A 13,463-nucleotide genomic window follows, 5' to 3' on the forward strand; every position below is an offset into this window, starting at 1 on the left:
TTACTTTTAGAACGATTTGTTTGAGCATGTTAAACAACACGGCATTAACCATAAACACGTAACACTGCACAACATTAACCCAACAAATCATTTAACAAATAGCTGTAAGTTGTAACGGGATAATATATGTAACGGAGGCCAGCGAGTAGTGTTGTGCAAGGTTGTGCCTCCTTGTTAGTGCATCCGCCTCCCATGCCGAAGACCCGGGTTCGAGCCCCACTCGGAGTGAGTGCGAGGAGCGTCACAGAGGACCCGGGAGAGAGGAGGTATTACATAAAATAATACGATCAAATATACAGGTAATACAAAAACAAATAAATTACCTCATCTGCGATCATGATTCGTTTATCCAATTTAGATACATTGCTATGGTGAAAACGCATTAAAAACGACATCTCCCATCGTCACCTGCTTCATAGCATCATCCAGCTTCGCCTTTGTTATTGTTGGAAATGCGCCCTCTTGTGGTCAATTACAAAAATCACATATTGCAGCTTTAATGCCTTAATCATCTAAACTTAATGTTGTCAGTAAGGCTGCATTGTATAATGCTTACTTTTCAAAGCCTCTATGTCAGTGCTACCCAGCATTCTCACTAATATCTGATACTGAAATTATTGTTTGGTTTGGTTGAAAAAAGCTTAAAGGATTATTTAATTTCCAGAATAAGAATTTCCTAATAATTTACTCACCCCCATGTCTTTCAAGATGTTCACGTCTTTCTTTCTTAAATCAAAAGGAATTTAAGGTTTTTGAGGAAAACATTCCAGGATTGTTATTTCCATATTCATTTCCTAAAAAAATGTATACCTAAAAGTATATATACTTTTTAATCACAAATGTTTATCTTGCACTAGCTATGTGATGCGCATTTCTGACTTAACACATTACCTAGTCACATTGGTAAGGTCACACATGGTTAGTTCTTTGGCTGTGCATTTCGGCTCAGAAAGATATAGGGTAGGGTAAGAAACTCCATAGATTTTTATATCCAACTTCGACAATCGTCCGACATCATTGTTTTACCTTTTTTTTGTGAAGTTTATTTGACTTTCTTTGCATTTTTGCTTTGTAAACACTGGGTTGGTACTTCCACCTATACATCACACGTGACCTTTCCTATGTAATGTGTGATGTCGAGCTAGTGCAAGACGAAGCATTTGTGGTTAAAAAGTATATACATTTTTTTTAGAAAATGGCGATCTTTCTGCTAGATAAGACGGCTGTTCCTCAGCTGAGATCATGTAGAGCCCTTTGCAGCTGCATTGAAACTGCAATTTGCACTTTCAACCCACTGGTCCCCATTAAAATCCTCTATATTGAGAAAAATCCTGGAATGTTTTCGTCAAAAACCATAATTTCTTCTTGACTGACATGGGCGTGAGTAAATTATGAGGTGAACAAATCCTTTCAAGAACTTAATGTGAAAGGAAATTTATATTTACTACCTTTTATCTAATCAAATTTATTAGTTTATTCAAGAACAGAATAATTAGGATGAGTTATTTTTAGTTGGTGATATTTATAGGTTGAATTCATACTCCCTATAGTATTTCCGTGGCTTTCTCTGTCTTTCATCGCCCTCTCTCTCACACAAACACAAACACATCTCTTATCTCTCCCATCCTCTTGCAGCAGCTCATGTAAAATTGATGGCTGGTCCATTCTCCATTATATAAGTCTCGTATAGTTGTTCTTTTTATAGTGAGTGATTAGGCTGTGTTCAGAGGTGTTTGAGAGGTGATGGACTCCGGTAGGGATATTGAGTACTGGGCAGTAGCTTTGGATTAAAAGCTAACACAGAGATACCTGATGACGTCTTGTATGACGCTGTATTTCAGCTCTTCAGGTTTATTCACCCAGCTATTCATCTTGTTTTTAAACACATCATTCGGTCCCCTGTGGATTTCAGTCTTTTAAATGCTGAAATAAGAGATGCCCTTCTTGGCCCTTTATTCCCTTCCTTTATTTGCTTCAGCCTTCTCATCCTTTCTTGCCCTTGCTCACTTACTTCCTCTCCCTCCCCTCGAGTGGTTCCAACCACACAGGACCCTAATATCAGCAGCTGCATTGACGGGGAGACTGTTGCCATGGATATGGGAGGCGGTTTCCTTGGTGATGCAGCGAATAGGACCTGCCAAAGAACAAGCTAGGGTGTAACAGTAGGATATGTTCCAGAAATAGAAACTCTGTGACATAGCTTCCCGATTACTCAATGAGCGTGCATTTCTACCCCACGCTAAATGTGTTAAATGCACTTCTGGTGCTGTGTTTTCATTACTGAGAAGAACATTGTGATTATTTAAATTATTGTGAACAGATTTCAAAATATAGAGGTTGGCACTGGCATAAAACCACTCCATTTATGCAAAAGCTCTGTTTATAGTCATCATAAAATGCTACAATTAAATCTATTGTAATGTAGGTACGTTTTTATATGATTAATAATATAATTAATAATAATATAACATTAAATAAAAAACCGATAACTTTTTTCGTTCCAAAAAGGGCAGAACTGTGTCTAAATGGCACATAATGGCAATAAAAAGGATTTTATTTACAAACATTTAGAAAAATGTAGGTAACATTTTTAGATATTGAATCATCATTGCATTTCTTAAGGCATTTTCACCTTAGTTTCAATTTCACAAATTCAAATGTTACACGTTACACATATTACATGTACTTACAATAAATTATGTATAATTACATGCAAGTAATCCTAACCATATAGTAAATACATGTAGGAATTAATATTAATCAATACTTCAGTTTATAATTACACTGTAACAAGGACACCTTAAAATAAATTTTAACCAAGATTTAAATTGTGGAATTGAAACTAATAAGGTAATACATTAAGAAATGCAATGATTGGATAGGAAGTTTCAATATCCTCTCTATATTGAGCCAAAGGATGCAGTGCAATGTGTTCTTAGAGGAATGTAAACAGTAAAATTCATCTGACATGTCCTTATGCAACAAAACCCATTCAGAAGATTCTGGCAAATTACAGCAATGAGACTGCCAGAGAGAAAAGACTTCTTTTATATTTGTCACTGGCCTGGAAGGCCACTGCAGCTGATGCATTGTAGTTTGTGTGTGTGTGTGTGTGTGTGTGTGTGTGTGAAGTTCACTCTAATTAAGGTGCCTGAGCCAATCAGACTACACAGGAATAACGACATTACATGCCCCTGCTCAAGTCTAGAAGGGTGTATGCAATGGGAGCCAGAAATGTAATATGCAATACAGGTTTTGTGGTGCCCCGATATAATTTTAAAACCACGTTTTTACTGCTCACATTTTTCATGTAAGGATGCCTGTAATTAACTGGTCTAGTAGGTTACCTAAGGTAGAGGTTTAAATGTGTGTGCTATTTCTGTGCAGATACATACTGTAAAGTGCTGAATACTGCAGAACCCTGGCGTTGTGAGGGATTGTGGAAGTGATTTATGCAGCTCAGCCTATTTATGTTTAATTAATTTTTTTCTTTTTTTACATGAATAATTGTCTTGCATGATATGGTAATCAGGTGTGTGTCACCATAAAAACTTCATTTCTCAAAGACAGAAGACAGTGAGAGGACATGACTGAACTGGAATGGGACTGATGTGTCTAATTGCTGGAAGGAAAGGATTTTTTAGTTTTTTTATGTTTTGAAGGGCTAGTGTCTGACATCTGATTTATCTGTTTTAGTGTGAGAGAAAAAAAATGCCCTTAAGAGCCACAAACACATTGTGATCTGCACAAAACATGTTTATCCATCACAAGTAAACATGTGGGTATTTTAGGTTGCATTATTTTTTATTTTTTTGCCTTGTGTTTAATGATGGGGACATGTCTGCTACCTTTCTACATTGGTCTAGTTTTACTGGCTTGACTGGTAAATACTTTTGAAATCAAAATTTTTTCTTTTTGTTTTTTTGTTGGAGTTGACGTAGTTCCATTAAATTATTTGCATTTACCATTGTTTTTCTCTGCTGTATGCAGTACCATTAGAACAGACCCATTTGGGGTCACCAACCAACATTTAAAAACCACTGCATTAAAACATCAACTAAGGCATTGGCACAGTTATATTAAGGCAGGAAATACGATTGCATTTGCTGGTTTGTCCATGCATTCTGGATCCTTGCTCTGGTAACATGCTTGAATTCCTGGTCAAATCCAGACATTCCAAAACAGAATGACTTATTTCTGGTGTGGAACACAAAATAAGATATTCTGAAGAATTTGTATATTTTTGTCCTTACAAAGAAAGTCAGTGGCATTCAACGTGGTGACAGTTTTTCACACGAGAAAGAAAACACAAGGGTGAGTAAATGATGATAGACTTCAATTTTTTTGGGTGAACTGCACCTTTAATACACTCTCATAAGAAGTCTCTAGAGAATGAAAGTCACAGCACACAATGGAGGTCACACTTCCGTCAACCTCGTACGTGAGAGACGGAAGAATATAATGATTCAGCTGATTGCTCTAAATGTGATTTGTACTGATGTTATTGTGTTGAGTGAGGGACACAGCACCTGAGGACCAGGCAATGATGACATCCTCCGCTAAGGGTGAAGGTGCAAGCTTGCATCTGCTAGAACATTCTGAGAACCAAACGAGACAATGTGTGAGTGAGAGAGAGAGAGAAAGGGGTATTTATAAACACGCTGGATGCTGTTTTCAGTGCGGAGCATCCAATAAGGACGCGGCTCGCGTTATCATGTGCTCGAACACTTGGAAGGAATGTGCGGATTGAATTAGGGTGAGAGAGAGAACGAGAGAGGAGGAGGATTTCGGAGATAGACACAGAGTCATCTCAGCCTCGGCATTGAGGGAGGTTTAGAGACCAGCTCATCTAAATCAATGCTGTTTACTGACGGATATCTAGAGAATATATCTAAATATATCTAAAGAGACAAGGACTGTAAAGATGTCATCCCAGCGCTCAGAGTGCAGAGATCTGTGCGCGGTGCCACCCTCCATGCCAGGCTTGGAATCGTCAACAGCTGCCCAGGGCTGGAACTGGCAGCAGGGGCAGCCAGGCGGTCTGCAATCCTCCAGACTGTTAGAGGACGACAAGCAGGACCTTTCCGCCAAGTCAACAGCACTCAGCCAGGAGGCGGACCAACGGGTAACCAGTCTCCAGAGTAGCAGGGGTGGGAAGAATTTGGGCAGTGCAGCAGAAAGTCCCACAAGCATCTCGTCCTCTCCATCACCCCTGTCTCCAGGGAAAGACCTTTCCACCAATGGGGTGACATCGGGACCTTCACCGAGGAGTGGCGTCTTGACATCCTCAGACAGCGATTGGGATCCACCCCCCAGCATCTCGAAAACAGGCCTCGCACTGAATTATTGCGTGATCGGCGTGGTGAATGACAGCTATGTGGAGGGCAAAGTTGAGGGCAAAACGGAAACACGCCCACCCATGTCACCCCCCGTGCAACAAAATCGAGTGGTCCAGCGCACAATGTCAGGCAGTACCCACCTGACAGTGCCTGCTAGCCTTCAGCTGCCCGATAAATATCCAGGGAAGGATGTGCCGCCACTCCAGACCACCGTCAAATACTTTACCGTAGAGGACAAACAGAGTCTTCTGCCACCCATGAGTATCCCATCAGCCCCTGCTGGTGTGCCACAGAGTTCTGAAAGGATACAGTTGCCGCCACAGCCATCGGGAAGTGGAAATGCTGTTTCATCCCCTGACAGTCAGCCTAAAGGTGTCTGTAATGGTAGGTGAGATCAGCTGCTGTGGTCTCTGTGGTGTGCCAGTGTAGGATTGGGCTCTGTTGGATCTCTAGATCTCTGGTTCTTGGATTAATTGCGTTCTTGTGTCTTTGCATCAACAGATGTAATTCAGTTTATCCGTGTGACAGAGCTGAACATACACTACCATTCAAAAGTTTGGGGTCTTGAGTTATTTTATTTATTTATTTAATAATATTAAACAGTAATATTTTGAATATTAGTACAATTTAATTGTTTTTTTAATGTATTTTAACATGTAATGAAATGCCATTACTCCAGCCATTAGTGTCACAATATCCTTCGAAAACCATTCTAATGTGCTAATTGGATCTCAAGAAACATTTCTTTATTATCAAAATGGCCACAATTTTATTTTATTTTTTTTTGTGAAAATTTTAATTTCTTTCAGGTTGCTTTGATGAATATACAGCTCAATAGAACAGTATTTATTTGAAATAGAAATCATTTATAACAATCTTAAACTCTTTACTGTCATTTTTCTATCAGTTTAATGTGTCCTTTCTGAATAAATGTATTATCATTAATATTTATTTTGTAATCTTACTGACCCCAAACATTTGAATGGTTTTGTATATTGTCTTTGTAGCGGACCTTCTCTCAAAGATAGTCTGTTATAGATGGTTGTCGTTGCAAATTATATTGAGCACATCTAATAGAGTGAAATAAAGGGATAAAGGTTTAGGGTGGTTATTTACTGTAGCTTAGAATGTTAACTCCTTAATGTGGGTTTAATCTGCTGACATCATGTCATGTATGCATATTCTACTTTTTTAAACACTTTTCAAGATTTGTTTATTGAAAGAGGTTTTTCTTGTAGATCAGTTTCCTCAAATGCTCCTGCAGATGGTGTGCTGTTTTTATTGTGTATGTGCACATCTGTGTATTAACACACCTGATGAAGACAGATTGCCAGATGCAAAGGTTATAGATACGGTTATGAGATTGACTGAAATATGGATAAGATTTTTTGCGTGTGCCGCTGGCCGGCTGCAGGGGTACACAAAAATTATCAACAGAGTAACCTTTGGATGTCCTTTTGTCATAATTTGCTTTTGCTGTACTGAGATGAGCCCACGTTTCACACGTATACACTTTGGCATATCACCATCCATTTATCCATCTCTAACTGTGTGAAGAGCTTTAGAGGAAGAGTTATGGTTTTCATCAAGGGTCTCTGAGGGTACCCTAAGGGGTCCGTGGAGAAGATAAATTGAAAACATTCTAAATGTTCTAGACATTTCTAACTTTTAACAAAATGTAAAACTTTCCAACAAATGATGTTTCAAGCATTAAAAGCATTTTATTCCTCGATAATGTTAGTAAAAAGTGTCTGAAAAAATCTAGCTTGTATAGAGCCCTGGTAAAGAGGACAAAACAGACTTTAAAATTTGTATTTTATTTCATTAAAAAAGAAACATACTTTCAATATATCAAAGTAAGAAGGACATAGTATTACAAATATAGTTAAAATATTCTTTACAAAAATACTGCAAAAAAAAATACAAAAAACTAATAATAACAATAAACTGGATGCTTTTGACATTTTGTTGGCCTGTCACAACTTTCAATGAGTATTTATCATCTGTCTCAGGAACAGTGTGCTCTTTCTTTCTGTCCTTTCTTTTTTCTTTGTTGTGTTTTCTGTGTCTCTCTCTCACACACACACACACATACGGTTTTTGGTGCTTTGGTCTTCTGTTGGCCATTGATTTTTCACTTTGTGGGGTGAATGGTGCCAAGTTACATAAGACATCCAGACGGACAATGTGCTTTTCTGTCTGTCCGCTCAAGGCACTGTCAGTTTCTGTGCCCTTTACCATGACCTCTCATGCTTTTCTACTTTAATTGTCAGAATGTACTGAGACTGAGGCATAAAGTGGAACTTACTGCTAATTTGTCTTTAAATCATCTTGTATATTACAACAAGCTACAACCAAAAGCCGAACAAACTTACATTGATCATAATGACAATTATAAAGATAAAGATAATAATTGTAGATAGACATTTGCTTGATTAAACATGAGGATTTCAACTTTGTCTTTTCAAAGTAAAAGAAGATAAGACAGCCAAAGAGAAAATGGAGAAGGTGGAAACCGCTCCGAAGATGGAAAGCGTCAACATAATTGAGAAGCAAGACAAGCCTGAGAAAATTGAGAAGATTGATCACCTGGACAAGAAAGATGAGATCACAAAGAAACCAGACAGTGTGGATAAGACTCAGAAGAGTGAGCAAATCATCAAGGATGAGAAGAAAGGTGAGAAAGAGGAAAAACACGATAATAAAGCTGAGAAAGTAGACAAACCTGAGAAGACAAACAAGGAGAAAGACGAGAAGAAGGACAATGGAGAAAAAGTGGACAAGACAGCCAAAGCTGAGAAGAATGCGACGGCTGCTAAAGGACCTGCTAAATCTCCAACAGCTAATGGGAGCAAAGAGGTGACCAGCCCAGATAGTAAGGCCAAGGTAAGTCTGAAAAACAAAGGGACTTCATTAATTTGATGTTTTATTTTATTTTATTTAAACTGCTACATTTTAGAAAAAAGAGGTGTTTGCTCTCATTTTTCCATCTTTATAAAGAATAAAAATCAGTTACCCAAACTAACAACTTATGATTTATGAACAATTTGTACAGCCATTGCTGCTACCTTGGTTTTATCATGCTCCCATGTTTGCATCTAGTTTTTCTTTTGTGCTTTTGCAAATACATGCATGTAGCCTTCAGTTGGGTCAACCAAACAAAGCTCGGCAAGACCTAACTCGCTGTCCACTGGAGACAGTGCAGGTGCCACCAAACGCACCTCTCCCATCACCAACTCTGCCAATAAAAAAAGCCCTATGCCCAAGGCAACAACCCCCACTGCTGGCACCAAGAAAACCCCCACCACCACATCTACTCTTAAGACTAAGGCCAAGGTGAGTTAACACCATTTCCCTCATCTGTGGTTTGGCACTCAGCCAAAAATCCACAGGGGAGACCATTTGTGACTTTCTGTAATGCCCATCTCTCTTCTCTTTAAATCGGCCCATGGCTTGCCCTCTGTGTCATTGTCAACTCACAATGTCCTTCACCAGCAAAATCTCAAGAGAGAGGCGTGTTTTTAAGCTACTGAATAAAATATAAGGTGCCGTTTTATCAGTGAATAAATTACAGATATCAATTAATTTGACAGGGCTAATTATATGCCTCCCTCTTCAAATCAGGTTGTAAAATACTTTTTCTCCAACTTTTATGCATGGTGCTTGTAGATTATGAATCCATAATTCATTCTCACCTTTTTATCTAGTGTCATCTCTTCTCTGCTCATTTTCTATATGGATGATTTATCATTTAGGAGAAATGTTTTTTATCCATTAGTTAAAGGGATACTCAACCCCAAAATTAACATTTTGTCATTAGTCACATACCCCCATGTCGTTCCAAACCTGTACAAGCTTTGTTCATCTTCGGATCAACAATTCTAAATATTTTGGATATTTTCCCTCCATATACCGTATTCTGCATATGCTCTTCTGAGTCAGCCACGCCACAAGGATGCACTGTTTCTACGTGTATTTAGCTTTGATTTGAAAGAAAACAGCGCATTCTTGTGGCGCGACTGACTCAGAAGAGCATACACAGTATACTGTGATATGGAGAGACACAGAGGAGACTGCTGACAAAGAAATTGTTAAATAAAGAAGTTATTTCTTTGTTTTCTTCGCTTACAAAATTATTCTCGTCGCTTCATAACGTTACGGTTAAAACACTGATGACAGTTGGACTATTCTGACGATGTCTTTCATTCTTTTCTGGACTTTGACAGTGTTATTTACTTGTTTCAAGTCTTTCATCCAAAATATCTTAAATTGTGTTCTGAAGACGAACAATGCTTTTACATTTTGGGGTGGAGTATCCCTTAAAGGGAGATTATTATTATTATTATTATTATTATTATTATTATAAAAATAAAAATCTAGGAGATTATAGTAGTATGTTATAATATGCTTTACATTTTAATTTGGGACAGGATTTATTTTAGCTCATTGACTGCTAGGTAATGAATGTTACATTAGGAAATTCAAAGTTTGCTCTCTACAAAAAGTTTTAAATATACAAATTAACAGAAAAAAAAAAGTATTACTATCACAGACAATGTCAAAGATCCACACCAATACCCAATATACCACAATCCGTTCATATCGTTCATCTCGGTCACGTCATGAAATTTATTTATTTATTTTTTTACGTTTTTTAATTAGTTAAACTCTGCCTAAACTGAACAGTCATCCTCAAAGATTACACCACTCTTATGTATGTAACTCATCTAATCAACCTCCTGACTTCAACTCATTTTCATTCATGGTTGTTCAGCATTCTGATGTCTTGCTCTTTTCTTCAGTCTTCTGAGACAGCCACTCAGCATCGCCCTCCAGTGGCAAAGGCTAAAGCTGCATCTGCTACGAATTCTAAAAATGGCACTACTATCACCCCAACTACCACCTCTGCCCGACACTCCTCTGGTGAGTTGTTCCACCATTCAGAACTTTAATTACATTTTATAACTATGAAAAATAAGCCATAGACTTACAGTCCTTATAATTTTCTGCGTAGTATAAATATCCCAGATTATAAATAATTGTCGTAAAAAAAATTGTTGAGTCTTTGTTTATTGAAAGACTTTGTAAAGGTGTTTTGTCAATCAAACAATTAGCAAGTTGTTAAACAACAATGTAATCCAGTGCTTTGCACTTCTGTCCTTCACATCTTCATTTTGCTTTTCATTGCAATTAGGTTTGTAGCTCAGGTTATGCATTCAGTGATTTAAAGTATAATCATGTAATGACATTTAAATTGACATAATTTAATTTGATTCTGTGTTTTCACAGCTACAAAGACTGAAAACCAAGCAGGAGAGGTGAAAAAGACAAGTGCAAAAACCACACCAGGTGAAAACAAATACATTTTCTTATCGAGAGAAATAACTTTAACAGTTAGAATTAAACATCGTTATAAATTACACATAGTATATTAAATTTACTATACCTCCTGGCAATGGTATTTACATACGGTATAATATTATATCAGATTTTGCTTTGGTTTAATTACTGAAAGTCTTGTAAGCTTCAGTTGCACTTGCACTAGACTGTGACTGCTTATTTCTTTGCTTATCATAGCATTGTGGTACATTGTAAACAAAACTTTATTTACCAGTAGACTAATAATTTTCTATGCATTATAATTTTCAGAAGTTTCTTTATGACGGACAGGAATATTGGAACATTCAAATGTTCTCACCATTATTATGTGCAATATATGAATCATTGTATCATCTAAGAGTATGTGAATGGATAGCAGTGTAGGGAAAGTTCACTTTCTACATGAACTAGTTCAAAGTTCAATTCACAAATTTTAAAATGAACTAGTTCAGTTCATAGTTCAAACTATAAAATTTTGAACTAAGTTCACACAGTTCCAAAAATGAACTAGTTCATAGTTCTTTTTTTCCATATGTTGCTGCGAGCTATTCTTTTTCAAAATTATTGCAACAGCCCATATAGAATCACAGACAGGAATTATTTTATCAGTTTTAACAATGAAGCTATGCGTCAGATTTCATCTTCATATCATATCCAATTTTGAATCCTTATCCAACCAGGGTTTACATTAGCATTGAGGGGACAGCATTGCCCCATTTTTGCTTTAATGCTTTGTCTCCCATTCTCACCGACCTTGTCATAAACATCAAAAAGTTATTTTAAATGATCATGCGCCTTCTTGCTACATGCTGCTGTCGCCTCCATGTTTTTTTTTTTTTTTTGATGACGCGTCACGCATGCGGCGGATGGCGGTGCGACACTGGTGGCTGGTGTTGCCAGATTGGGTGTTTTTCCGCTACATATTAAGACCCATTTACGGTGTGTTTTAGCCGGGTTTTCGACTGGAAGGCTCTATAGAAATCAGGCACCCTATCGAACAAAGTTAACCTGAGAGAACGTGGCGTTCACATACACCAGAATGAACGAGTTGACAGTAACGTTAATCCGGCATTAATACGGCACGTTCAGTTCACGTTCGCCCAAAATATGAACGAGTTCAATGAACGCGTTCAGGCACAACGCGTTCAGGCACAACACTGTAATGCACTAGTGTGTAAACTGTGTGTTGAAATTAAGACAATATTAAGACAATCCTTTCAATTAGCAGATACTTGAATAACACCCATTACATGAAATTAATTCAGTTCTGGTCAAATAAACCAACAGTCCAACAGATTTAAGAGTGGAGAGATCTTCTTTCAAGTGGTCAGCAGAGGTGCTTATGTGCAAGTGCTTAGGTGCTTACTTTTCTGTAGCTGTAACTAAATGCTGATTTGATGACGGCTTTAAGAGCAGGGTGAGAAGTTTACCTCTTCTGTTTCCTGAAAACACAGCAGTTCTGAGCTAATACACACCGACTAGTGAATTTGTTAGTCATCAAATCTGAAGCTGCTGACATAGTCAGGGATAGACTTACTCACAGAGGCCTGTCTGAAAACATCACACTGATAGAACCTTCAACTCCTCTCTACATCTCCTTGTACACAACAGACAAAAACATTGTCACTAAGATGAGAGCTTGGCACTTTTCTGGTGGCTTAGGGAGAAGAAATATTCATGATAAGTCAATGATAACAAGATTTATCTGTCTGTGACCTCTCATGCATACTGTATTAATCCTCCTGGATTGTGCTGTTTGCTGCTACAGTGACTTGCATTTTGTTTTTCAGTTAAAACAACTCCAAGAACAACTCGCACACCAACTTCTGCAGCCAGCACTGCAGCCACCAATGGGACCCCGACCCCTCGTCCCTCCCGCATCACCAAACCCCCTGTACCCAAGCAGACTCCCCTAGAGAAGAAGCCTCCTGTACCTCGAGCCCCCAGAAATGTCCGACCCACCAATGCACCACTGCCGGATCTAAAAAACGTGCGCTCCAAAATCGGTTCCACTGATAACATGAAGTACCAGCCTGGAGGAGGCAAGGTGAGTTGACTGGTCAAAAGAAAACCAGAAGAATTTGTATGTGCGCAAGGAATGAAATTATATGGACTTTAGAGACACACATACTATAGATACTATACTCAATCTCATTTCTTTACAGCCTTAGATTTAGTTTGATGCATTTTTTGGCAACATATGATCATAAGCTCATGTTCTGCACTATTGCTGCTATTAAATACATTATGAAACTTTATATTTTGTTAGTTAGTTGCTTCTCATACTTACGTCTCATGTCACTGCTAGTCGATGTACTGTAAATGCCATTATTCATTTGATTGATGAACTTTTAGATACTGTCAGTTTTGACTGATCTCATGGATGCACAGCTTTCAACAGTGTTCTGTGATTGACATCCACCTGCCAGTAGAAAACATTACTGAATCTCTCCCAGCCACCTATCCTTCCCCATCTCTTTGAAATTAAGAAGTCCTTGTGTAACTGGATTCCCCGAAGGGTTTTCACTTTTCAGGGAAGGTCTAGAGAACCCAGTGCATTAGGACTGGCTGTTTCCATATTTACACCCATCTGTAATACAGGCGGTGACTGTCAACTAAAGGCCACAATGCATCATTTAAATTAAAATGTCTTTTTATGAAACCCTTAATAAAGGATGTTTACTCTCTGGGTTTTCCATTAATATTTAAATGAATAGTTCACTCAAAACTGAAAAATTTGGCATC

The 13,463-nt window shown here is 37.9% G+C and overlaps 1 protein-coding gene across 5 annotated transcripts in view; it reads left to right on the plus strand.

Annotated features, from left to right (window-relative positions):
- Positions 1–13,463, plus strand: part of map4l (microtubule associated protein 4 like) — a 38,321-nt gene that overhangs the window by 16,307 nt on the left and 8,551 nt on the right. For 3 of the 5 annotated variants that reach the window (XM_052548751.1, XM_052548752.1, XM_052548754.1), the window contains 5 exons: positions 7,810–8,225; positions 8,478–8,675; positions 10,142–10,262; positions 10,629–10,688; positions 12,509–12,765. In XM_052548751.1, coding sequence (XP_052404711.1) covers positions 7,810–8,225; positions 8,478–8,675; positions 10,142–10,262; positions 10,629–10,688; positions 12,509–12,765 — 1,052 coding nt within the window. The remainder of the gene's footprint in view (positions 1–7,809; positions 8,226–8,477; positions 8,676–10,141; positions 10,263–10,628; positions 10,689–12,508; positions 12,766–13,463) is intronic. The other 2 variants (XM_052548753.1, XM_052548755.1) reach the window with 1 other exon arrangement.

Source organism: Carassius gibelio, chromosome B2 (genome assembly GCF_023724105.1).
Source record: "Carassius gibelio isolate Cgi1373 ecotype wild population from Czech Republic chromosome B2, carGib1.2-hapl.c, whole genome shotgun sequence".
Lineage (NCBI taxonomy): Eukaryota > Metazoa > Chordata > Actinopteri > Cypriniformes > Cyprinidae > Carassius > Carassius gibelio.